The sequence below is a fragment of the Tympanuchus pallidicinctus genome, unplaced genomic scaffold, assembly GCF_026119805.1.
Source record: "Tympanuchus pallidicinctus isolate F22 unplaced genomic scaffold, pur_lepc_1.0 scaffold8, whole genome shotgun sequence".
NCBI classification, from domain to species: domain Eukaryota; kingdom Metazoa; phylum Chordata; class Aves; order Galliformes; family Phasianidae; genus Tympanuchus; species Tympanuchus pallidicinctus.
In genome coordinates, this window is record NW_026294802.1 from 15,059,784 (window position 1) to 15,085,210 (window position 25,427).

General features: G+C 54.1%; 2 protein-coding genes across 2 annotated transcripts; one reads left to right on the forward strand and one right to left on the reverse strand.

The window, feature by feature from the left end:
• The first annotated feature begins 155 nt into the window (after window positions 1–155).
• SREBF2 (sterol regulatory element binding transcription factor 2) lies at window positions 156–19,001 on the forward strand. Its single transcript, XM_052667263.1, has 19 exons — window positions 156–332; window positions 1,294–1,668; window positions 1,755–1,936; window positions 3,319–3,459; window positions 5,417–5,638; window positions 6,381–6,495; window positions 6,666–6,847; window positions 7,726–7,918; window positions 8,412–8,593; window positions 9,712–9,985; window positions 11,284–11,453; window positions 11,589–11,757; window positions 12,273–12,393; window positions 13,684–13,793; window positions 14,645–14,777; window positions 15,045–15,213; window positions 15,932–16,117; window positions 16,447–16,558; window positions 17,621–19,001. Exons 1-19 carry the CDS (start codon window positions 251–253, stop codon window positions 17,839–17,841), a joined length of 3,339 nt encoding a protein of 1,112 aa, XP_052523223.1. The 5' UTR covers window positions 156–250; the 3' UTR covers window positions 17,842–19,001.
• Window positions 19,002–19,067: 66 nt separating this feature from the next.
• Window positions 19,068–25,289, reverse strand: SHISA8 (shisa family member 8). The gene is made up of 4 exons (XM_052667265.1): window positions 24,205–25,289; window positions 20,368–20,492; window positions 20,079–20,225; window positions 19,068–19,498 (listed from the first exon to the last, which is right to left on the reverse strand). Exons 1-4 carry the CDS (start codon window positions 24,732–24,734, stop codon window positions 19,221–19,223), a joined length of 1,080 nt encoding a protein of 359 aa, XP_052523225.1. The 5' UTR covers window positions 24,735–25,289; the 3' UTR covers window positions 19,068–19,220.
• Between the last annotated feature and the right edge of the window lie 138 nt (window positions 25,290–25,427).

The following is a 25,427-nucleotide window of genomic DNA, read 5'->3' on the forward strand; positions in this document are numbered from 1 at the left end:
GTAGCGCGTGAGGCAGGGGGCGTGGTCTCGCATGCTAATCGCAGCTGCTGATCGCCGACGCGCCATCACGCCACGCGGCGCTGCGCGCTCCTATTGGCTGTCGCCGACCTGGTCCCAATGACAGCGCGCGGGGGGGCGGGGCCAGGCAGGTGGGGGCGGGGCCGGGGCGGTGCAAGATGGCGCGGGGCCGGCGGCGCCGGGCTGCTTCCTCCGCTTAGAGCGGGCGGGGAGCGGGACGGGGCCGTGCGACATGGAGAGCGGCGAGCTGGGCGCCGAGGGCATGGAGACCCTGACTGAGCTGGGCGACGAGCTGACGCTGGGCGACATCGACGGTGAGCGCGGGGCCGGGCGGGAGCGCGGGGCTCGGTGCTGTGCCACGCGTGGGCTACGTGGGGGTGCGGGGAAGCCCCCGCAGCGCGTGTTGGCGGGTTTGAGTCATGCGCGTGACGTCACGGGGAGCAGCGTGACGTCAGAGGGCAGCGGGGGGCGAAGCAGTAATTAGTGCCGATCCTAACGAGTGGCCCGCGGGAGGGCCCTGTATCCAAGCATGGAGTGCGTTGGAGCACATCCAACGCGTTATGTCCGCCCCTTACCTGCGTGGGGCCACCTGCTCGCAAAATGGCAGTGTCATCGAGTGGGAAAGTGCCGTGTTGTGTGTCCTGGGTGCGGCGTGGGGTGGTGTGGGGAGAGCCCTACTGCCACTCCTTCACCATAAACCCCAGTGCTGCTTCCATACCTGTGTACAGCCCCTGCGGTGTCTGTGCAATGTGGGGTCCTGTGTGTCGGATGTTGGGATGGGATCGGGGAGCTCAGATGGGCATCGGGGGGCAGTCAGGAGGAAGCTTTGGCTATGGGATCTCCTTAGGCATACCCATGCATTTCTCAGCTCGAGTTCTGCAAGTTCTGTTTTCTTGAGTGTGTTTCCCCTATTTCCCTGTATACCTGAAATTACCCGTAGTCAGGATGAGTCACCGTCCGCGTGTCCCGGTGGGGCTCTGTGGGCAGAGGATGGGTGGTGTGAGGCAGCCCTAGGTGGGAGGACGGCTCTTACTGAAGTCATGGGGCTGCTCATCCTCCTCCTCCGAGCGTGAAGCTGGGATGGGGATTGGACAAATGGCAATGGGCTGAAAATATTGGATCCCGAAGTCTGGGAGTGTTTCAACACAGAGTTACTGGCTACCTCTGGGGCTTCTGAAGCTGCCGCTTCCTCCTGTGCCCACTGCTGGCCTCTGAGTCCTGACCCTGTGTCCCATGTAACCAACCAGCCCCAAATGTTCCCTTTCCTTCTTGCAGAGATGCTGCAGTTCGTCAGCAACCAGGCAGGGGACTTCCCAGACCTGTTTTCGGACCCTCTGTGTGGCACCTTCCAGGGTGGCGGCGGCGGTGGTGGCGGTGGCACAGGTGGTGGGGCCCTGGATGCTACGCGGTCCTATGGCCAGGCCCAGCAGCCCTTCCCTCCGCCCGCCGCCTCCCCACAGCTGCAGAGCATCCCGGTGAAGGTGCCACCAGCCCCACAGCGCCCAGCCCCGCTGCTCCAGCCCCGGCCCCAGCTCCAGCCCCAGCTCCAGCAGCAGACGGTGATGATCACCCCCACCTTCAGCTCTGCGCCCCAGACCAGGATCATCCAGCAGCCCGTCCTATACCAGAACACGGCCACGAGCTTCCAAGGTAGCGTTGGGGTTGGTTGTATCCATAGCAGAAAGTTTAGAAGGCCTCAGCACGGTGCAGTCCCTGACGTCTCTCCTTGTTTGCAGTTCTCCAGCCCCAGGTGCAGAGCCTAGTGACGTCCCCCCAGGTGCAGCCAGTCACCATCCAGCAGCAGGTGCAGGCGGTGCCGGCCCCACGTGTGCTGACACAGGCTGCTGGTGGCACCATCCAGGCACTGGCACCCGCCACAGTTCAGACGGTGGCAGCACCACAGGTCCAGCAGGTGCCGGTAAGTGGAAGTGAAAGAGCCTGGCCCATCCACCTGGCTCTCACCTTTAGTAGGTATTGATAAGTGTTAGATAAGTGTTTCTTCACTGGGGAACACTCCCTGTGAAAAAATTGTTCGGGTTCAACTGTATCAGGAATAATTGTATCAGGAATGATGTGGTGAGCAGGACTAAGGAAGTAATCCTGCCCCTGTACTCGGCACTGGTGAAGCCTCACCTTGAGTACTGTGTTCAGTTTTGGGCACCTCAGTACAGAAAGGACATTGAGGTGCTGGAGCAGGTTCAAAGAAGGGCAACAGGGCTTGTGGAGGACTTGGAGAATATGGCCTGTGAGGAGAGACTGAAGGATTCGGGGGTGTTTAGTCTGGGGAAAAGGAGGCTGAGGGGAGGAGACCTTATTGCTCTCTTCCAGTATCTGGAAGGTGCCTACAGGAAGAGTAGGGTTGGTCTTTTCTCAGTGGTGACAGGTGACACGATGAGGGGAAATGGCCTCAAGTTGTGCCAGGGTAAGTTTAGGTTAGATATCAGGAAAAGCTTCTTTACAGAAAGGGTTGTGAAGCGCTGGAATAGGCTCCCCACGGAGGTGGTTGAGTCACCATCCCTGGATGTGTTTAAAAACCATTCAGATGTGGTGCTCAGGGACGTGATTTAGTGGAGGGTTGTTAGAGTTAGGGTAGCATGGTTAGGTCGTGGTTGGACTCGATGATCTTTAATGTCTTTTCCAACCTGAATGATTCTGTGATTCTGTGATTCTGTTTGGGCCCTCTGTAGTGTTCTCTGTATTTGAGAGTCAGTGAAGTACTTGAAAGAGCAACAGCCAGATGTGTCACAGCTAAATAACTGTTCTGACATCCTCCCAGTTAAGTGAGAGGAAGGAACCGCTGCTGGCACTGGGAGGTGCTGTGGCATAGAATCATTAAGGGTGGAAAAGATCACTAGTATCCAACCGCCAGCCCATCCCCACCATGCCCTCTGACCATGTCCCTCAGTGCCACATCCACACAATTCTGGAACACCTCCAGGAATGGCGACTGCACCACCTCCCTGGGCAGCCTGTGCCACTGCTGCACTGCTCTTTTGGAGAAGTTTTTCCTAACATCCAACTCAAACCTCCCCTGGCACAACTTGAGGCTATTCCCTCTCATCCAGTCACTGTTACCCCCACCCATGTGTTGTACCCTGAGGGCTCCCCCAGCTGACACAGGAAACTTGCTACAAGCAAGGGCACAGGAATCCTTTCATCAGCTCCTTGGTGTTTTTCAGCACTGGCTTACTACTGGTCTCTGATGTCAGCACCAGTGGGTTGTCACTGCCTCTGACCACTGAGAGGAACAGAGCAGTGCATGCCCACTCATCTCCTCACCTCTGGCTGTTCCCTGTGCAGGTTCTGGTCCAGCCTCAGATCATCAAGACAGATTCCCTCGTGCTGACCACGCTGAAGGCGGATGGCAATCCTGTTATGGCTGCAGTGCAGAACCCAGCGCTCACTGCACTCACCACTCCTATCCAGACCACAGCTCTGCAGGTACCACTGTTAATACTCTTCTTCCTCCCCTCAATGACGTTATTTCCTAATACAAGAAGGTTTGGTGTTCGGAGTTCTCCAATGGTGTGGATGGGAGGGGTTCCAAATGCTACTCTAAACATGTCCAATGTGAGTAATGTGCCCCTTCTGCCAAGGCTGAGAGCACAGACTGTGCATTTTTGGCAGCCTCCCATGGCCAGTAAACACAGAGCAAGGGCACGGTCCTGTTTACCTTTTTCTAGCATTACTAGGAGAGGAGTGTGACCGAAGAATTCCATGTGGTTTTTAACCTCCGTGAAAGACGCTTAAAGCCAACTGACTCAGGATGGCTGTGGATCTTTCTTTTCCTTTCTCCCTCTGTAGAATCCAATGGCAAAACGTTGAATGTAAAAACTAATTAAACTACTCCTCAAAGGGCACGTGCTGCAAGGGGTTAGGGTCATCATTCAAGATGGCAGCAGTGCTTCAGGGCCATGACTTATCAGCTTGGAGATGCTTTGTGCCCCAAAGAGGCTTTTATCACAGCCTTGTGCATTCTGCAAAGGTCCTTCTGTTCGAATATTTACTGCTGGAGATAAGCTTGCAAGCCTGGACTTAACTTCTGTCTGCATAGCATGCTGGGGTTTCTATGCCCTTGGTAGCAGCCAGACCAAAATTTTCAGTTTACTTGCTGTTAGGTCTCACTTGGTCATGGAGATGAGGCTCATGTGATTGTGACTGGCAAATACACAACCCACAGAGCATTCTGAATGCACTGAAATATGCTGGAAATTAACTAAGGAGAGATGGAAGACTTAAATTTACTTATTTGTCAACTTCCAGCTTTAAGTGAACCTACATTAATTTCTGTAATGCCAATTAGAAAACTATTTCAGAATTGAAGTCGATTCTTAGTTTGCTTGGGGCTGAACTACTACTGTTGCCTGCATCAGTCTGACTTTTAGTGTAAATGACTCTTCCGTAGCAACTTCTCTGATTCTGGGTGTGCTTCAGAGACCAGCTGTACCCTTCCCAATCTTACATTTCTGGTTGGAGCAGTCTAAATGATTTCCTTTGGTCTGACTGTCCTAGATTCCCCTCTGTGCAACCATTCTGGTGGGATTCACTATATTTTCTCCTGTAGTACGTGCTGCTTTGGCTGGGAGGAGGTGGTCTGTTTATATATAAACCATAGAATCATTAAGGTTGGAAAAGACCTGTAGAATCACCTCATCCAACTGTCAGCCCATCCCCACTGTCCCTCAGTGCCACATCCAAATGATTCTGGAACACCTCCAGGGACGGTGACTGCATCACCTCCATTACATCCCATCCTATTATTGTTACCTGGGAAAAGATGCCAACCCATCTTGCTACAACCTCCTTTCACGTTGTTGTAGAGAGTGACAGAAGTCCAAGCTGTTCACATCAGTGTGTATCACTCTGCCTTAATACCTCATCTGAATGCATTTTGTAGCTTAATGTAGTTAGGGATCTATTTTTTTCCCCTATGCAGTCTAATTCAAATTAACTTCAAGCTAGAGTTTATCTTTCCACAGTCAGAACCCCTCTAATGTTATAGGTTCAGAAGTAGCATTGCCTGTTGTTGATCCAGTGACTTTCTTCATGCATTTGGAGATGTGGGGACTCTAATAGCAGGAAGGAGGTTTGGTCCATGTCTCTGTTTGAATTGTGGATGATCAGAGCATGGTATTGGTGAAAGGGTGTTGGGGTGATGATACTCTCGGAGAAAAGAGCTCCTTTTACTGTGGGAGGCAGCGTGGATGTTTTTTCCTATGCTACTGTTCCCATACTTGTGCCAGCTAAGGAACATGGGAAAACGGTGTACCTCTTCCTTTTTTGAGCTTTGTGGACTTTTCTTGATTCTGCTTTTGTTTACTCTGTTTGCTCTTGGCATCATAATCTTGTCTATATTGGCTGATTGCTGGTGATACTTTGCTGCGTGTGGTCTTTGTAGACCCTTGTTGGGAGCAATGGAACCATTCTGACCACAATGCCAGTGATGATGGGACAAGAAAAGGTGCCTATCAAACAAGTTCCTGGAGGTGTCAAGCAACCAGACCCACCAAAAGAAGGAGAAAGGAGAACAACTCACAACATCATTGAAAAGCGTTACCGATCCTCTATAAATGACAAGATCATTGAGCTGAAGGACCTCATCATGGGGACAGATGCCAAGGTAAAAAAAATGTGCAGTGACAGCAAGTGTGGTGTCAGGAATACTTGTGTCCTCAGGTGCTCGTTGCTTTATTAACAGACTGCTGTTAGGAGTATGCGCATGCATATTGCAATAAGATAAAATTCAAAACAGTGTCTTCTTGCACAGAGCTTTCCAATTTGATTCCAGTAAATATTGAGATGTATTGAAGCCACCTTGGACCATGTTTGACTTGTGCTGTTTGCTGTACGTCATGCTGGCAGCCTGTGCTGGAAGCATGTATTTTCATGGGGATGGAGGAGGGACTGAGCAGTGGAGAGAACTACTTATATCAATTGAATGGTGAACCCTGGTTAACTGACAGCAGCTTGCTCCATCATCCTGGAAAAGACATTCATTTCATTTCAAAACTATGATACTTTGATACTTTCAAAAGACTATTTCTGACTGAAGTCAAGACATGAGCTCTTGTGATTGGGATGTTAATCAGTTTTCATTGTACTGCTTTTGTAAAAACGTTGAGAAATCTCAGATACAAGAACTCAAGCTCTGTTGTCCAGTCCTTATGTGTCTTTCAAAGTGGGATACTTTGGCCCAGAACATGTCCTGCTATTCATTTCCTTTTGCTAATGCCAGGTGGCCCTCTACTCCCTTCTATTTGTGTCCTTTTTGTGATACATAGGGTTGTGGTACCCCTATGAGCAAGAGCGATCCTGGAAGCACATAGTACAAACTGCTTTCTGTGTGTCTTAATTCCTTGCAGATGCACAAGTCTGGAGTTCTGAGAAAAGCCATTGATTACATCAAATACTTGCAGCAGGCCAACCATAAGCTGAGACAGGAGAACATGGTTCTGAAGCTGGCTAACCAGAAAAACAGTAAGTTGTGAGTGTGCAGGAAGGAGGTGGTCTGCATGAATGTAGGCTGCCTCTTTCAGTTCTTTGTCATTGGCAGCGGTAGATAGGTGCATGCTGCATGGGGGTGGCCTGTGTTCTGAGCAGGGTGTAGGATAGCAAGATGTGTGCATGATGTGTTCTGGTTCTTGCAGAACTGCTGAAAGGCATTGACCTAAGCAGTCTGGTTGACAACGACGCGGACCTGAAGATAGATGACTTCAACCAGAATGTTCTTCTGATGTCTCCTCCCGCCTCTGATTCGGGATCACAGGCTGGCTTCTCCCCCTATTCCATTGATTCAGAGCCAGGAAGTCCACTTCTTGATGATGCAAAGGTATTTCTGACTTGATTTGTCAGAGTTTATATTGTCACAATTTTCAAGAATGGAGCTAGCAGACGTTGGGCAAGCAGAGCTGTAGGGATCAGGCATATATTGTAAGGATGAGGAAGCTGCATGGGAGTGCTTTATTTACTTATTTTGAATGATTAAGGCTACTTCCTGAGCTGTGTTATTTGAGCCATGCCTTAACTTCTGGAACTGTGCTTAGACTTCAGCACCAGAAGGTTCTCTATGGACTCATTGCCCACAGAGGTGGTGCATGCCCCGTCCCTGGAGACATCCAAGATCAGGCTGGAGGGGCTCTGAGCACTTTGATTGAGCTCTGGGTGTCCCTGGTCAGTGCAGAGAAGTTGGACCAGATGGCCTTTAAGGGTCTCTTCCAACTCAAACAATTCTATGATTCTCATGGTGAATGTTCATGACCCAAATTGCCCATGGCTTTCAAGAGATAGATATGTCCTATGAATAAAGCAGAAGAACGTGGAAAAGGATGGCGATCTCAGCTGTGGGTAGCAAGACTGTAAGTAACTGCAGTTACAGCAATCTGTTGACTTCCTTTAGCTGATGGGTTTGGAAGAAATTAATCCTCTTGGAGGCCCTCAGAGAAGAAGTTAGTCCTGGTATAAAGCAAGGTTTCAGTCAGTGGTAACTGACATGACTGGGAGCAGGAGGAAGGTGAAGGCACTCGAGTACTTCAGCCTGACCTTATTAATTGAGGGAAAGCTCCACTGGAGTTCTTACTGATCTTGATCTTAAATTTTAAAACTTATTCCGTCTCTTCCCTTCTTTACTTCTACATTAGCATTTTCTGTTTTATGGAATGTTAAGCAGTCTTTGTGTTTTTTCTTCTCTCCACTCCAAATCCTTTGAAGGTTAAGGATGAACCTGACTCTCCTCCTGTGGCTCTTGGCATGGTGGACCGCTCCCGAATCCTCCTGTGTGCCCTGACATTCCTGTGCCTTTCCTTCAACCCTTTGACATCCCTTCTGGATGCCAGAGGGAACCCGGAGTCTGACAGCCTCACACGCCATGGCTCTGGCAGGAGCATGCTGACCATTGAGTCAGGTAAAGAGTTGGGGTGACATGAGTTGGGATCTGTAGTGTCAGTAGTTTAGAGGACGGCTCAACTAAAGATGAGCTCAGGGGATTCTGTAGGTGTGTTGTCACTTAGCCAGCTGGTCAACGTATTTTCTCACTGTTGCTTTGTACACCTAATTAAGACTGGAAAATGACCCTGAGGTATTGAATACCAATGGGTGTATCCAATAGCTTTCCTAGAACGTCTTGCATTAAGATTATTTTAGAAGCGCTGACTCAGGTTTTGTAAATCAGCCTTGTGAAAACAACTATTTCAGTTAGGTTGGGAATGTTGTGGCTTGGTGTTGATGAAGAGCTGTTGATGCAAGAGCTGTTTCTCAGTAAAATGCAGCCTTTGCAAAATGTGATATTACAAGTGGCAAACAGAGCCGTACATCCTTGTCGGTCTGGGCTCATTGTATTGCAGCGTTTTCAGTGTCAGGATCAACTTCTCCCTTTTCTTTCGGGGTGTCTGTTGCAGACGCGGGTGGATGGTTTGGCTGGATGATGCCCACACTGATCCTGTGGCTCGTGAACGGTGTGATCGTCCTCAGCGTGTTCGTGAAGCTCCTCGTGCACGGAGAGCCAGTGACCCGGCTGCACTCGAGGTCATCGGTCGCATTCTGGAGGCACCGCAAGCAGGCAGACCTGGATCTGGCACGGGTAGGGCTGCCTCCTTGCTTTGCATCACATGCGTCTCGTAGGAGGAGGTGTAGGAAAAGTGGCCTAACGAGATGGTGCCTTGGCAAGTGTGTGGTATTTCTGGATTGTATCCGGTCTGATTTGCAGAGAAGTTGGTGGTGCTGGCTTGTCTTGAGCAGATTGCTGTCCTCCCTCAGCCTGAATTAGTGAGCTCTGTCCTTGTGCCTTGCTGTTGCATCTTGCAGCAATCCCTGGAAACACGGTGTTGGTTTGTGTCCCGGTCCTGGCCTCTCCTGCAGGCAAACAGTGCTCAAGGGTGTCTTTTTGTAACATGAGCTTGTCCTGATGGTAGCTCAGCAGAAGCTACCAGCTGGCTGCTATTATAGGTTTCGTGGTGCCTGGGTGGTGGGATCTTTAGAATCACAGAATGGTTGGGCTGGAAGGGAACTCAAAGCCCACCCAGTCCCACCCCGTGCCGTGGGCAGGGCTGCCAGCCACCAGCTCAGGCTGCCCGGGGCCCCATCCAACCTGGCCTTGAACCTCCAGGGATGGGGCACCCACAGCTCTCTGGGCAGCTGTGCCAGCACCTCACCACCCTCTGAATAAATAATTTCTCCCTAACCTGAATATCCCCTCTTTTAGTTTAAGGCCATCTCCACCTGTTCTGTCACTCTTACGCCCTGTGAAAAGTAGATCTCCCTCATGTTTATAATCTCAAGTACTGGAAGGCTGCAATGAAGTCTCCCTGGAGTTTTCTCCTCTCCAAGCTAAACAAGTCTAACTGGAATGGGTGTTTGCTGCATCCCCTGTCCTCCAGCTCTTTTCCATTGTTGAAGCAGGATTTCAGTTCTGACATGGGCACCCCAAAGCTTCTGCCTTGTCTGAGAAGGCAGGAGCTGCTTTCAGCTGGTGCCAGTGTGTCTCCCAGCTGTTGCAGCCATTGCAGGACCAGGCCCCTGTGTCAAATGTGATGTGCTGGGCCAAATTCGTTCTGAGTATCCTAAATTGCTGACTTTCCTCAGCTGAAGCTCTTACACAGGTTACTCATTGCTTTGTCTTGCTCACGTTGGCGAGGAGGTCCCAGAGCATCTCCCTGGTTGTGCTTTTTGTTGTGTAACCTTTTGCCACGATGTTTGCAGGGGGATTTTGCTGCGGCAGCATCAAACCTGCAGACCTGCCTGTCGGTCTTGGGCCGAGCGCTGCCGGCCTCCCGCCTGGACCTGGCCTGCAGCCTCTCCTGGAACGTCATCCGCTACAGCCTGCAGAAGCTGGCACTGGTGCGGTGGCTGCTGAAGAGGACCTCTCACCAGTGGCGGGCCAGAGAGGCCACTGCGGGCTCTGAGGACGAGGCCAAGACCAGCGCTCGGGATGCAGCTCTGGCCTACCACAAGCTCCATCAGCTCCACATCACAGGTAGGGCAGAGGCGGTAGAGCTTGAAAAGTGGGCCCGCAATATCCTAATGAGGTTCAGCAAGCCAAGTGCAAAGTGCTGCACTTGGATCCGTGCAGCTCCAGACATGAGTACACACTGGGAGAAGAACTCGCTGGGAGCAGCCCTGTGGAGAGGGTCTTAGGAGATTTCTGGTGAATGAAAGGCTTGATGTGAGCCAGCAGTGTGTGCTTGCAGCCCAGAAGACCAGAAGTATCCTGGGCTGCATCAAAAGAGGGGTGGCCTGCAGGGCAAGGGAGGGGATTGTCCCCAGCTCTGCCTTTGTGAGGCCCCACCCAGAATTGGGACCTCAGCTTAGGAAAGACACTGAACTGCTGGAACATGTCCAGAGGAGACGATGAAGATGCTCAGAGGGTTGGAGCACCTCTCCTACATAGACTAGCTGAGGGAGCTGGGCTTGTTCAGCCTGGAGAAGAGAAGGCTGCAAGGAGACCTCATTGCAGCCTTTCAGTGCTTGAGAGGAGCTCATAAGCAGAAGACTGACTTTTTATATAGGTTGTAATAGGACAAGGGGGAATGATTTTAAACTAAAAGAGGGGTGATTTAGGTTAGATGTTAGAGAGAAATAATTTACATAGAGAGCAGTGAGGTGCTGGCACAGGCTGCTTAGAGAGCTGTGGGTGCTCCATCCCTGGAGGTTCAAGGCCAGGCTGGTTGGGGCCCTGGGCAGCCTGAGCTGGTGGGACTGGGTGGGCTCTGAGGTCCTTTCCAACCAACCATTCTATGATTCCGTGATAAGAATGGCTGAAGCAACTGCAGTGTCCCCTTCCATGTCCATGAGTCTGCAGAGGTGGCTTAGAGGCTGCCCCAAGCAGCCTTTGATAGAATCCAGTCATTTTTCACTGCTGTTTCTTGTTTCTCTTCTGTCACTTTGGAATGCAATGTGAAAGCAGAGGCCAGGGTTAATTGTTGGAGAAAAATCAAATTTGTGAAGCTGTATGAAGCGCAGATGGCCAGTTGGTGTTGATATGCTTTGAAAACCTCGGCATGTGCACGTGTACTGAGGAAGTGCTTGAATGTTCCTTGTGAACGGTTGTTTTTGCTGCCTTCCTGGCAAACTAATTTGCAATTTTAATAGGCTACAAGTACATCAGAAATCTAAGCTCAACTTCCTCCTGCTTAATTTTGTTGTGTGAATTGTGGTTATGCCATCTTAGCTGGGGTTGTCTGCCTAGGACAGTTCCCCAGCAAGTCATGTTACTGCAGAGTAGCAGGAGCTGCCATGTCTCAGGTTAACCCTTCTCCTCTCCTGTTGGTGCAGGTAAACTCCCCTCCAGCTCCGCTTACTCCGGTTTGCACATGGCGCTGTGTGCTGTCAATCTGGCTGAGTGTGCTGAAGAAAAGATCCCGCCCAGCACAATGGCTGAAATCCACCTGACGGCCGCAGTTGGCTTGAAGACCCGCTGTGGGGGCAAGCTGGGCTTCCTGGCGGTGAGTCACAGTGTTCTCTGCCACTGCAGCTCCAGGCAGGGCTCTGGGAAAGGCTGCAAGCTTTGTCAGTTCTGGGGTCTGTAGTTATGTTGTGTGGTGGTCTGACCTTTCCCTGGGTGCCTCTCTTTTCCCCAGAGCTACTTCCTAAGCCAGGCGCAGAGTCTGTGCAGCTCGGAGCGCAGCGCCATCCCTGACTCGCTGCGTTGGCTTTGCCACCCTCTGGGACAGAAGTTCTTTGTGGAGCGAAGCTGGACGGTGAAGTCTGCTGCCAAAGAGAGCCTGTACTGCACCCAAAGGAACCCCGGTGAGAGCTGCTTGTGCTCTGGGCATGGGGCTGCCTGCACGTTGTCCGGGCAGCCTCCACTTCTGTGCTTTCTGGCACCAAAGCTGGTGTCTTGGAGAGTGTTCTCCTGCATCCTCACCTTGAATGTGGTCTCACTGAGCAGTTGGAATGTGCCTCCAGGACTGCAGGAGCTGGCTCTGTCCTGCATATGTCGTCTGTTCCTGTGTGGGGTGGCCTGGGGGGTGATGGAGTATAGCCCCCCCAGAGCAGCATCCTTGCTGTTTTACTGGGTGGCTAAAGTATCTCAGGGATGTTTAGCCTTGGGCTGTAGCTGTATACAGCTGATAATTAATAAGAACGGTGATTAAAAAGGCTCTGAAAACTCAGTCTTCAGAAGATTTTGCAGTAATTCCTCAGGAGTTTCCCTCTACTGCTCTTTCTCTCTTAAAATTCAGATTTTGTTGTCAGTATCAGGAGGGGACTGTTGCTGTAGGTAAGAAAAACGTGTTGGATTTGTTCTTTTCCTTTCTCTGTAGCGGATCCCATAGCACAAGTTCATCAGGCTTTTTGTGAGAACCTGCTGGAGAGAGCAGTGGATTCCCTTGTGAAGCCTCAGGCTAGAAAAGAGGTGGTGGGACAAGAGGAGGACGAACCTTGGTAAGTTCCAGTGCTGAGGGTAGCTGTAAATTCTGAGGCAGAGCTGATGGTCACTGTGTGGTCCGAGGCAAATACACGGGTTAGTCTTTAACCAGGACTTGGAATGGCCCTGTGGAGCTGACCACCACAGCCTGTCAGAAGGGTGAGCTTTGCCTCTTCGTATGACAACCTCTGAAGCCTCAGGTGGAGTTCTGGCTGTTGTCAGATGTAGTGGGCATTTCTGGTGCCAGCTGGCATGGTACCCATCGATTCCTAAACCAGTTGGCACATTCTCTGCTGACAGTGCAGTGTTCAGGGACACTAAAATTAGCGTGCCACTATCACTGCAGTTGACCAAAGTGTGTGCAGGGTCAGAAGGCCTTGGCATGTTGCAGAGTGACCCAGCTGCCTTCCTGTGTTATGCATTCTTGTAACCAAATGAAGCATCGCATGTACTGGCAGTGGAAATCCACATGTTGCACCGTGCGTCCCAAAATAGTGCAGGTAAATGCCTGAGTGGGAAAGTTCCTTAGTGGTGTCTCCTGCCTGGAAAGACTGGCTTTCCTAATGCAGGGAGCTGTTTTTTCCCCCTCTAGGGGAAGGAGCTCTAAATCCTGCTCTGTAGCATGTCCGAGGAAATTAGATCATTGCCACACTGTCACTTGCATTCATATATATTTGCATATATGCAAATAGTCACTTGCAAAAACATTCTTCAGCTTCTTCTGGAGGCAGTGATTGAAAAGGAGCCTGTAATCAACTCATAACATATGTCCATCAGCAGATTTAAAGCACTGGAGGGGATGCTGGCGGCTTCTGCTCAGTGTCTGTAGAACATGGGGTGCTGCCTAAGTGCTAACATGGATCATCTTTCGCTTGAAAAGTGTGTTACACGAGTTAATCTGCTTCGTGATGTATGCAGAATGGTCCCTCCCTGGAGAGTGGTGCCACCTTTTGTGAAGGACTTGGGCACAGCCTGCTCCCCTGTCCCTTAGTTAAGGAGCAAAAACCCTGACAGAGGTCCACTGTAAGTCCCAACATCTCTGTAGCTGCAGTGCAGGTCCTGGAAGGTGTGCACAGGCAGATGTTGGTGGTGCTCCTCAAACTGGTCCATACACTCCCACTCTCTGGAGGTCTCTTCAGGTCTGACAGTGTTGTGATACCGGTAGAGCCTGAAGGTTCTGCCTCCACCCTCTTCCATAATGGGTCAGCCTTGTTTAAAGACATGTTACGACTGATCAGAAATGCCTCCAGGCCTTGGTGCCTCCTTCTTGATGGCACAGTGAAGCTCTGCCTTGCTTTTTGTTTCAGCGAGTTCTCCAGCGCGATGGAATACCTGAAATTGCTCAACTCTTTCCTGGATTCAATGGGAAGTGGAGCACCACCCTTTGCCAGCAGTTCTATGCTGAAATCAGCCCTGGGTAAGTCTGACTAAGCTGAAACTCCACTAGCTGCAGGAAGTGCTGCTGCCACGTGTCTCCCCAGCTTTCAAGCTCCAGGCCTGGCTGAAATGCAGTTTGTGGTGGTGGAGGGATGTTTGGCCATGGAGCAGCACTCCCTGATGCACACTGAGGGGAGGAGCACAGTCTGTAAATGAGCAGTGGGGAATTCATCTCGCTTGGTGTTGGATGTAGATGGCATCTGGCCATTCACTGGGATGCTGCTGATGCTCCTCAAAATGCATAGAGCAAACACAGTGGGGAAACTGAATATCCCTTTTCCTAGGGGATGCCTTTCGGTTGGAAGGGAAGTCTTGCATTTGAGTCAGTATTGCCATGAAACTTAAAAGACAGCTCTGGGCAGCAGGTTGTGTGTCCTTTGGCCATCGGTTGACTTTGGGGTGTTCTGGGTAGAATGCTGAATAATGGACGAGCTGATGGATTGGGGTGGCGAGTGCAGAGCCTTGTTGGGATGGGTGTCACGGTGTTTCTAGACAAGCAGATGGAGTAAGTTCTGGCTGTAGCAAGGTGAGGTTGGCCTCTTCTCCCAGGTGACAGCAGTAGAATGAGAGGGAATGGCTTCGAGTTGTGACGGGGAAGGTTTGGGTTGGATATTAGGAAAAAATTCTTCTCAGAAAGAGCAGTGCTGCACTGGCACAGGAGGTAGTAGAGTCACCATCCCTGGAGGTGTTCCAGAACCATGTGGATGTGGCACTGAGGACATCAGCAGTGGGCATACTGGGGATGGGCTGACGCTTGGACTGGGTGATCTTAGAGGTCTTTTCCAGCCTTTGTGGGTTCTGTGGTTCTAACCCTTGAGTCCATTCTTGTAGGCCCAGATGTGGTGTGCAGGTGGTGGTCGGCAGCAGTCGCTATGGCCATTGGTTGGCTCAGAGGGGATGACACAGCTGTGAGGTCACGTTTCAGCGAAGTGGAGCGCCTGCCAAAGTCCCTGGAGATGTCTGAGTGCGTAGTGCTGCTCCTAAACTCCCACTTTTCCTTCTTTAGGCTGCAGCCTGTGCTGCACAGCCATGGGCTCCCTGTGTGCTGAGGGCGGGCTTCTAAGAAAGACGAAGGGCCTTTTTTTTTTATAGGTTCACGTAGTGATAGGACATGGGGTAATGGCTTCAAAGAGAGTAGGTTTAGGTGAAAAATAAGGAAGAAGTTCCTCCTTATGGAGTAGAGCAGGTGACACCAATGTAGTACTTGAAAGCAGGGCTCTTTCTCTTCCAGGAACGCCCTGGTGAAAGCCACCTTCCACCTGTGCAAAGCTATGCAGGCCTCACTGTCATCAAAGGCGGATGGGCAGCAGAGCTCGCTGGGTCACTGTGAGAGGGCCAGCAGCCACCTGTGGAACAGCCTCAACATGAGCAGTGGTGCCTCCAGCACTCCCCTCAGCAATGTAAGGGCCGCGTACTGCAGGCGGCGTGTGATCTGTCGTGGCCTGGTCGTGTCTGTTCTTTCCGTTCGTCCCGAGTCTGATAGGAATATGGGGGATGCTTTCACTCTTTGCTTCCGAAGGGCACTGGCATTTTTTTCTGTCGCTGCTGTACAGAGGAGCAGTGCTGTGGGTGCTGTTGTTTCCTTCCAGCACCTGCCACTTCTTCTCTGCTGTGTTTTGTTTTTTGTCCGCTTTGGCCTACGGAAAACCTCCATCTCTGTCCAGCCAGGGGCAGCTGCTGCCACCGGTGAGAAGGGACCTCATTATGTCAGGGCCACTCCATTTCAGGCAGCATCAGAACCCTCTCCTGCATAAGTGGGACGGTGCTGTGCTATTCCTGAGGATGTGTGTTGCTTGTTTCTCTTCTCTCCAGGATCACCTCAAGATGGAGCTTCCCTGCACAGCGTATGGGGACAGCTCATGTCCCTGTCGCTCCTGGGTGGCAGCTGTAGTGCATTGTAGTTGCATTGCATGTGCTGGCAGTAACTGTGCAATGTTCCTGCAGTGCAGTACAGAGGCACTTTCCATTCGACAGAGCAGGTACTCTCTGAAGGGCAGCTGGAACAGCAAGCGTTGCTAGGGGGCAGCAACAGATGGGGAAAAGGGATTTGGCAAGCTGTGCAGCTCTGCTGTGCTCCTCGCCTGGTGCTGAGCGGTGTCTGCTCTGTGGCTCCCGCAGGTGATCCAGCTGCTGGCCTGTGACCTGCTGCTGTCCCTCCGCACCAGCCTGTGGCAGAAGCAGGCGAGCAGCAGCCAGGCGCTGGGTGAGACCTACCACGCTTCACCCTCTGAGCTCACTGGCTTCCAGCGTGACCTCGGCAGCCTGCGCAAGCTGGCCCACAGTTTCAGGCCTGCATACCGCAAGGTGAGCTTTGGCCCTTGCTCCTGGCAGAGGAGTGGGGAAGGAAAGAGCAGAGCACCACCTGTGTCTGCTCTTCTATTTTCTGCCCTCTTTCTGGCGGTTCGGCCGTCTCCCTTTCCAGGTTACTCAGTTACATGTCAAAAGCAATTTGTGCTTTTTTTTTTTTTTTTCTCCCAACTTTTTCTGTCTTTCCTCCCTCTTGCCCTGACCTGCAAACTGCAGGCAGGTGGATGTGGGCTCTGCTTGTTGTCAGGATGTCAGCACTGTGCTGCTGACACAGCTGAGGGCTGCCTCCAGCCTACCCCTAACCACCCACCCTGCTGTCCCTCCAGGTCTTTCTTCACGAAGCTACTGTGCGCCTGATGGCAGGGGCCAGCCCTACCCGCACCCACCAGCTGCTGGAACACAGTCTCAGGCGCCGCACAACCCAGAGCAGCAAGCAAGGTCAGCATGGGGAGCTGCATTTGGCTGTGGCTATTTGGTGCTGTGTAGAGCCAGCCAGGAGTTGGTATTGGGGCCCATCCTATTTAATATCTTTATTGATTATTTGGATGAGGGGGTCGAGTGCACCCTCAGTAAGTTTGTAGACAGCACTAACTTGGGAGGAAGTGTCAATCTGCCTGACGGTAGGAAGGCCCTACAGAGGAACCTGGACAGGCTGGATCTCTGGGCTGAGCCAGTGGGATAAAGTTCAACAAGACCAAGTGCTGGGTCCTGCACTTCGGTCACCCCATGCAACTCTACAGGCTTGGGGCAGAGTAGATGGAAAGCTACATGGTGGAAAAGGATTTGCGGGTATTGGTTAATGCTCAGCTAAACACAAGCCGGCAGTGTACCCAGGTGGCCAAGAAGGCCAATGGCATCTTGGCTTGTATCAGCAACAGTGCAGCCAGTAGGAGCAGAGAGGTGACCGTCCCTCTGTACTTGGCACTGGTGCTGTGTTCAGTTCTGGGCCCCTCACTAAAAGAAGAACATGGAGGCCCTGGAGTTTGTCCAGAGTAGGGCAGCAGAGCTGTGAGGGGTCTGGAGCATGAGTCTGATGGGGAGCAGCTGAGGGAACTGGGGTTGTTCAGTCTGGAGAAGAGGAGCTCGGGGGAGACCTTGTCTCTCTTTAAAACAAGCTGAAGGGAGGTTGTGGTGAGGTGGGGGTCAGCCACTACCCACAGGTAACAGCAATAGGACAAGAGGGAATGGCCTGAAGTTACGCTAGGAGAGGTTCAGGCTGGACATTAGGAACAATTTTTTCTCCAAAAGAGCAGTGCTGCAGTGGCACAGGCTGTCCAGGGAGGTGATGGAGTCACCATCCCTGACTGTATTCAAGCAAAGGGTGGCACTGGGGACATGGTTTAGTGGGCAGTATTGGTGGTAGTTGGGTGGTTGGAGTAGATGATATTATCGGTCTTCTCCAGTGCTAATGATTCTGTAATCACCCCCATAGCTGGGACTCTGCAAAAGGAGTTCCCTGGGGTGAGCAGCTCCCGTAGCTCTTTTCTCTGCTGGTTGCAGGGGAGCTGGACACACTGCCAGGGCAGAGGGAAAGAGCCACTGCCATCCTGCTGGCCTGCCGCCACCTCCCACTCTCTTTCCTGTCCTCGCCCAGCCAGCGCGCCGTCCTGCTGGCCGAGGCTGCGCGCACGCTGGAGAAGGTTGGGGACAAGCGCTCGTGCAACGACTGCCAACAGATGATTGTCAAGCTGAGTGGGGGCACAGCCATTGCCGCCTCCTAACACCTCGCCAGCCTCCAGCCCGGACTTCCTCCATGTTGAAGAAGGAAGGGGGGGGGAAAAATGCAAGGAAAAAGGAGAGGGAGGGAAAAAGGAAAAAAAAAGAAAAAAAAAGAAAAAAAAAAAATCAGTGCTGTAGGTTAGGGTCATGTGGGATCATGCTGGGGTGGGAGTGGGAGGGTTTGTTTTTTTTTTATCTTGCCCTAGGTGTGGCTTTATTGCCCCTGCACTTTTTGGGGGCACTATAGTAGGGACACCCTGTGGCTGTGCTGGGGTTGCCCATAGGGGCCTGGTGCTGATGCCCTCTGGACTGACCCTACTGGGATCATCAGCTGGGGCCAGTGGTTGGTTTCTGTACCGTTTTTATACCGCTGTTTTTTTAATAGGAGTGTTTGTGGCTTTACCAAACAGGGACTGACACAGCAGCCCTCCTCTTCTCCATCTTCCTCCTCATTTCAGCATGGTGAGGCTGTGGCCAGTCCCCACAGGTGGTGGGAGCAGAGGCTGCTGGCTGTGGTGCCTTCATGTCGGTGCAGGTGAAACTGTTAGAAATGGTTTATTTTATTCAGTTCCCAGTCCCAGAACTGAGCCTGTCCCCCAGCCCCTGTACCCCCGGGGCCTGGCAAGCAGTTCACATCCCTTGTCCTTTTGTACAGGATGTTGCTTTGGGGTCCCAACATGGGAGAAGTGCTGTCACCTCCATAACACCCCATGGTGCCCTCCCTCCCCCTTCACAGGGACACTCTCTGTCCCCACAGAGTCCAGCACAGGGCTCCTGGCTTATCTGTGCTCCTGCCAGGAGTTGCATCCTCGTCCACTTCCTATTTGCTTCCTTTACTAAAATACAGCAGCTCTGACCTGTTGCGATCTCCCAGTTATTTTCCATTGCCCCAGGGGTCAGTTTTGTACTTCAGTGAATGGGGAGGAGGATCTGGAGGCCCTCAGCCTTCTTGTCGCTTACATGAGGGGCTGAGGCCACCCAGTGCTTTTCCTTCTCTGGGGGCTCTTTGCCCCCTTTTTCTACTCTTCCCACCCTCTGTGCCCATCTATCCCTACAGTTTTTATATGTGTGTATATACTATAACTTTTTGTTGGTTTTGGGTGGAAGGGAGCTGTTGTTGGCAGCCGACTTCCCTCACCCAATAAAGGTGGTGTCACCGCCATGCCCTGCTCCTCTTCTCTGTCCCCGTAGTGCAGCTACACGAGGCCGTACACTTCCATGTGTTTATTAACAAGGGGGAGGCTGGGTGGTGGGGAAGGGGGGGACACGAGGCTGTGCAGCCAATCTGCTGCTTAAGTCCATTGCTCATCCATGGAGTGAGCTGAGAACAGCCACAATTCGTTGCCTGTCCCCTGCTGATGGCACCTTGCTGGTCCTGGTGTCAAACGGTGACCTCAGTCTTGCTGTTGGTGGCCAGGTGCCGGTGAGCCTGGCCATACAGCGGTGCCGTGGGCCCAGGCCGGCGTAGGCCCCGGGGGAGGCCTCCCTCCCAGCCCCCTGGGAAGGCAGAGCCCCCTGGCGCTTTGGGGAGGCCCTTGGCCTTGGTGACCCCTGGTAGGGGGCAGCCCTCAGGCCCCTCGGTGGTTGGGAAGGGCAGAGTGCTGGAGGGGGGCACCTCTGGCTCCCCAAAACGCATGTAGAAGTCCTCAGGAATGCTCTCTGCAGGGACAGGGACACTGGTGTCACCCCCGTGGGGCACCCCATCCCTTGGCAGGGGGAAATTGACTGAGAGATGGAGTTGGGGGGTGGGGAGAGGGGCACTGGGGGTCTTCTGGGTGCTGAGTGGCTGGGAAGGGGGTGGATCCTAGCTGCTGATCGGTGAGGAGTGTAGAGAGAGATCTTGGGCATTGATTGGTGGCTGAGCAGTGTGGAATGTCCATGGGGGATCCTGCTGACTGGTTGGGTGGTGCTGCAGGTCTGGGCAGGAGTCTGTATGGTGATTGGCTGGGGAACACAGTGCATGCATGGAGAGGGATCCTGGACACCGATTAGCTGGGCAGCGGGTCCATGAGGGGGATGCTGGGCACCGATTGGCCAGGCAGTTGGTCTGTGGAGGGTGGATCCTGGGTACTAATTGACAGTGCCCATGAGGTGGATAATGGGCACTGATTGGCTAGCGATGGGTCCGCGGGGGAGAACCTGGACACTGATTGGCTGGGCAGTGCTGGGGGTCCATGGGAGGATGCTGTGCAATGCCCCCTCCCCGCCATGCCCCCGCGCCCTCCCACTCCCCGCTCACCTCCAGCTGTGAGTGTGCTGTATGCAGTGTAGTTGGGGGCTGGTGGGCTCAGGCTGCTACCCAGCAGTGGGCGCTTGCTGTGGCCGTGAGGCCGCCCCAGTGAGGTGACACCAGTGCTGTCCACTGCGTTGTTCAGGGGCAACTTGTCTGGGGGCAGAGGTGAGGGCTCAGGGGAGTGCAGAGCCCTCTTAGATGCCTCTCCCTTTTCCCCCCATGGGCAGCAGCATGCCCAGAGCAAGCTGGCACCTCAGAGATGCTCTGAGAAGGGACTGGGGAGCCTATACCTTACCTGTGCTGTTCCTTGGGGGTCCCCGGGGCAGCCCCTCGCCCAGCTGCACCTGCATGCTGCCCATCAGGCCATCGATGTGTTCGGAGGGGCCGTGGCCCGGCTGCTTCAGCAGGTCGGTGAGCGTCCTGGGGAGGGGCACAGGAGCACAGGGCCATCAGGCGATGCCTACATCCCCCATCCCAGTCCAGGTGTCCCTATTGCCCCACGCTGCAAGCTCTGGGGAGAAGGGGCGGCCCCCTCACTGGAGCCATTTGGGAGCAGGGCCTAGGGAAATGATGAAGGAAGAGGGTCACCCCTCTGTAGCAAGGAGGCTGCGCCAGTGGCCTCTGGTGTTGCCATTCACTGCGTCCTCCCAGTAAGCAATAGCATTAAACATTAAGCACCGTTACGTAAGACACAGCACCCTGCCATTTACTGTTCAGGACTGGGGATGCTGCAGCACCGCTGTGACACGGTGGCCAACCCACAGCAGGGCACACACCGGGATCATGCCTTCATCGCAGTGAAAGCCGATGTGCTGCGTTAAGCTGAAAGATGCCATCAGGTGGAGGAAGGTTGTCCTTCCACTCTCCTCAGCACTGGTGAGGCTGCACCTGGAGAGTTGTCTGCTGCAGATCTTCAACAGCCACCTGGGCACACTGCAGGGAGCAGACAGACCCAGAGCTCCCTGCCCACCTCAGCCCATCACCTGAGCCTCCATCAGCGCTGGGCTTTGCACTTGTAGAGGTGCCTCTACCCCATAAACCATCTCCTCCTAAAGATCCATCAGCCTCCTGCAGCCTAGCCCTCTCCCCATCAGAACTCCCAGTCTGTGGGGCTGTACCGGCATGGCCCAGCAGCCTGGGGCTGATGCCAGGCAGCGTGCAGGGCCGGCGGCTCGCGGGGCTGTGGCTGTCACTGCGGGAGCTGCTGCGCTGTCAGCTGCTGCCTCCCTTGCATGTCCCTAGGGCCCAGCACTCACCCAGGCTCGTTTCACCAGGAGGTCCGATGCGATTTGACCTATTTCTTTTTTTTTTTTTTCCTCGGGTCTATTTACCAAGCTGGAGCAGTCCTTTAGCTGCGACTTTTCCTCTCCAGATAAATCCATCAGTGCTCTTTTCCACAAACCTACCCCTGGCCCCAACTGCCCGGACAATAACAGTGAGAGCAGCTCCGTTCCCATCCGCGAGTCTCAAGCACAAGAGGTGGCCCTGGAGGGCTCCCCATCGTGGTTTTGGAGGACACTGACCCTATTCTGAGGGTCTGGGGAGGCTCAAGTTGCATCGACTTAGTTCACCTAAAGGTCTGGGATGGCCTCAGAGTGCAGCTCGAGATGAGGACTGTAGGGCACATCAAATTCCTATCTGCAATATAGTACCAGTGAGCCCAGTGAGATCTCCATCCATCACTGTGGCCATGGGTGCTGGGTGGGCCCTAGGCAACCTGGATGCAGTGCACAACCCCACCTGGAAGATCTGGCCAATGGACACAACCTGCACCCCCAAAACCGTCCCACTGTGAGCTCCAGGAGTGAGCAGAGAGGAAAGTTCTGGGGGAGGGAGGAAGATGAGAACATGGTGACGTCTCCCTTGAATGAGCTGGAATGCCACACTTGGTCCCTGAGCCACTGATGCAAAAAATAGAGGTGACAGCATGGGACCTCACCACTGGGCCTTGTTCGGGTATCCCTGGAGATAGAGGCTGGGGCCACACCAGGAATATCCAGCAGGGTTGGGGCCCCAGAAAGCACAGAGACCAGCCTGTTCCTTTTCTACGGAGCCCCCAGGCCCCTTTCCGTGGGCCTCCTGTAGGTCTCTATGAGGATGTCCTCATGTGGTAGACACAAGCAGATCCCCCTGCCCTGAAAGGACCCCAACATCGGCAGCCTCAAGAAAAACATGGGCAGGTGTTCCTGACTCACAGAGCCTTGGGCACGCCGAGCGAGCATGGGGACGGTGCCAAGTGCTAGCCGAGTAGGAAGGAGTGAGCCTGGCGGAGCCGCCATACGGACCTGCAGAGGCACAGGGACATGGGGGAACCGCAGTGTTTTAGGTGCCTGAACCTCTTTCTGGACCCAGCTGTGAGAGCCTGGAGAAGAAGCTGTGTTTGAGGTGGACCACACTGAGTGTGAGCAGCAGCAAGAGTGGAAGAACAGTGACAAAATGGATGGACGGGTGGATGAGCGGAAGGATGGATGGATGGGTGGAAGGATGGGTGGATGGGAACAGGAACCAGCGAGGCCATGCAACAGGGAGCTGGCCCGAGGCCACGCTGCAGCTCCTGAGGAGCAAATGAGAAGCTGCAACCTGCGGCATCAGGCAGGACACGAGATCGCAGTGCCCATGCGCGGCAAGAGGCGGGTGGAGATACGGTGCCCAAATGAGATATCTCACATCAGGACAGAGGAGATGGTGGCACCTGGCTGGGACCTTCAGCCACAGATGCACAAGACCCCAGTGCGTGCCAGGACAGAGGCAGGCTCCTGGATTTGTCCCTGAGAGGCACCCAAGGGAAGCTCGCCTCCTCCCGCTCCATATGGTGGTGTCCAAAAAAATCAGTAGCCTCGGGGAAAAAAGGATCTGCTGGGCAATGAGCCGCATGTTCCCCATGCTGGAGCATGCTGGCAGGAACTGGAGTGCATCCTTGGAAGGGGGTGCACAGAAGTGGGGAGACAGCAAATTCCACAGCACCTGGTGAAGCGAGAAGGGATGGGAATAGAGCCAGGACTAGGTGTCCCCAGGCAGATCCCCATGCAGGTCTCTGAGGTGGTGGATACAACCAGAGCATCATCTCAGTGAAATAATTTCCTTGCCATGCTAAATTCCCAAAATAAAAGCCCAGGAAGATGTGTTTATGTGTGTGCACACGTGTGCTGGGAGAGGACGAAGAGGGCAGATCTGAGTCAGAGCCGCAGGGGCAGGGCTGTACCCGGGGGGGCTTTAGCTGCTGTCAGCTGCTGAGAAGTGTTAAACTCACTGAATGTGATCATCGGGGGAGAAAAGTGAAAGGGGGGGAAAAAAAGAGGAAAAAGAGGAAGAGAAACATCAACCTGAGTGGAGGAACATAATGCAAGGAGGGATCAAGGGGACTGCAGCCACTAGCCCTGCCTGTCCCTGTCCTCCCTGTCCCTGTGCCCATCCCTCCCCAGCAGCAAAACCACGATCTGGGGACAGACACAGGACAAGAACCGTTTGCCTGGAGCAGGAGCTCAGATAAGAAGTGAGGGGCTGGCAACCCCATGGTATGCAGCTTGGGTCCCCTCCCTGGGAGTGACATCCCACCAGGGTACAAGGCACACACGCAGGCAAAAAGCCACTTCCAACAACAAGCACTCTGCCCACATCATCAGCTGCTGGGGACAGAGGGACAGCACTGAGTCAGGGATGAAGGGGACAAGGAATGGAGAGGATAAGGGATGGAGTGGATGAGAGACGGAGCGAGTGGACAAGGAGTGGAGAGAGTGAAGGATGGAGGGGATGTGAGATGCAGGAGACAAGGGAAGGAGGGGATGAAGGACAGAGGGGATGAAGGGTAGAGGGGACAAGAGATAGAGGGGATGAGGGACAGAAGGGATGAGAGACAGAAGGGATGAGGGATGGAAGGGATGAAGGACGGATGGGATGACAGACAGAGGGGATGAGTGACAGGAAATAAGGGTCAGAGGGGTGGAGAGATGGGGAGGATGAGGGACAGAGGGAATGAGGGATGGAGAAGACGAGTGACACATAGCTGCTACCACCACCCCTCTGCATGCTAGGGTCTGGGGACTCTCTCATCCCCTTGGGGACGAAGTGACAGTGGGGCTCACCCTGTGCATGGGGCCGGGGGAAGTGGGAGGACCGAACGAGACCCCTTTACCTGGAGACTGTCATCTCAGTTTGGGGGCCTTGTGCCTTCTCCAGGCCCAGCTTGGTGAAGATGCCCACCAGCACCATGATGGCCACCACGCCGCAGATGATGTAGACGATCATGTTGGTCTTGTCACGGGTGGGGCCCTCGGGGCTCTCATCCACACGGGCGGGCGGCTGCCCCGTGTTCACCCAGTTGGGGGTGTCGTAGTTGGAGCAGCCGCTCTGATCCAGCCGCCTGGCCTTGAACTGGCAGCAGAAGCGGTACCCGCAGGTCCCACAGCAGTACTGGTAGATGCCGGCGTTGCAGTTGAATGGCGGGTCCCACTGCCCCATCACGTCGTAATACCCGCGGCAACGGTCCCCTCCTGGGGTGGGCTCAGTGGGCGCGGGGGCTGTGTCCTCCACCGCCGGTGCCCGGCTGCTGTTACCGCCGTCCCCAGTGCCGGGCTCGGCGCCCCAGCTCCGCTCTAGCAGCACCAGGCAGCAGATGCCCACCACGTAGCTCCGCTCCATCCGCCCGCGGCTCCGGGGGGCCATGGCCACCCCCAGAAGACCGAGCGCTGCTCCACTGGAGGACCCCCCCCACCCCGTTCCTCCGTGCACCGTGGCGAGGGTTACAGCTGCTTGCCTGCCCAGCGAGAGCCCTCCCGGAGCAGCCCCATGGCTGGGGGGAAGCCCCGAGGAGGGGATGCAAAAAGGGAGGAAAAAAAAAGGGGAAAAATTAAGAAGTGGGGGAAAAAAGTGCACTTCCGTCTCTGTTCCCCCAGAAACGGCCAATGGGGTTCTGAGGTGCGGGATGCAGAGGTTCGGGGGTTCGGGAGTTCGGGGGTTCAGGGGTTCGGGGTTCGGGGCTCAGGGCTGGGGCAGAGCCCCCGGCCGGGGTGGGGATGCGTGCAGCGGTCCGGAGCGGCGAGAACCCTCGGTCGCCTCATCCCCGCCGCACTGCCGGCACCGAGAGAGGGAGGGAAGAAAGGGAGAAGAAAAAATAAGAGCGAAGAAGCGAAAAGCCCTCGGCACCGGGAAGGGAGGGAGGGAGGAGGGAGGCGGCAAGGCACGGCTCGGCGGGGAAACCGGAGAAGCTCCTGCAGCAGCGCTCCGCCGCTCGCCCGCCCGCCCCGCCGGGCGGCACCGAGCCGGCCCGCCCCGTCGGGTGGGGACCGCCCCGCGCCCCTCCCGCGCCGCGCAGCTCCGGAGCCCCCCGGGGGGACGAGGGGAGAGGGGCAGCGGGGA

Bases quoted from the DNA above. Each gene is read 5' to 3' on its own strand.
- SHISA8 (XM_052667265.1), bottom strand. From the start codon at position 24,734: ATGGCCCCCCGGAGCCGCGGGCGGATGGAGCGGAGCTACGTGGTGGGC. The intron at 20,493-24,204 runs GTAAAGGGGTCT...GCCCCTCCCCAG, and splicing joins ACTGAGATGACAGTCTCCAG to GACGCTCACCGACCTGCTGA. The intron at 19,499-20,078 runs GTGAGCGGGGAG...CTGTCCCTGCAG, and splicing joins CAGCACACTCACAGCTGGAG to AGAGCATTCCTGAGGACTTC.
- SREBF2 (XM_052667263.1), top strand. From the start codon at position 251: ATGGAGAGCGGCGAGCTGGGCGCCGAGGGCATGGAGACCCTGACTGAG. The intron at 9,986-11,283 runs GTAGGGCAGAGG...CTGTTGGTGCAG, and splicing joins CCATCAGCTCCACATCACAG to GTAAACTCCCCTCCAGCTCC. The intron at 16,559-17,620 runs GTCAGCATGGGG...TGCTGGTTGCAG, and splicing joins AACCCAGAGCAGCAAGCAAG to GGGAGCTGGACACACTGCCA.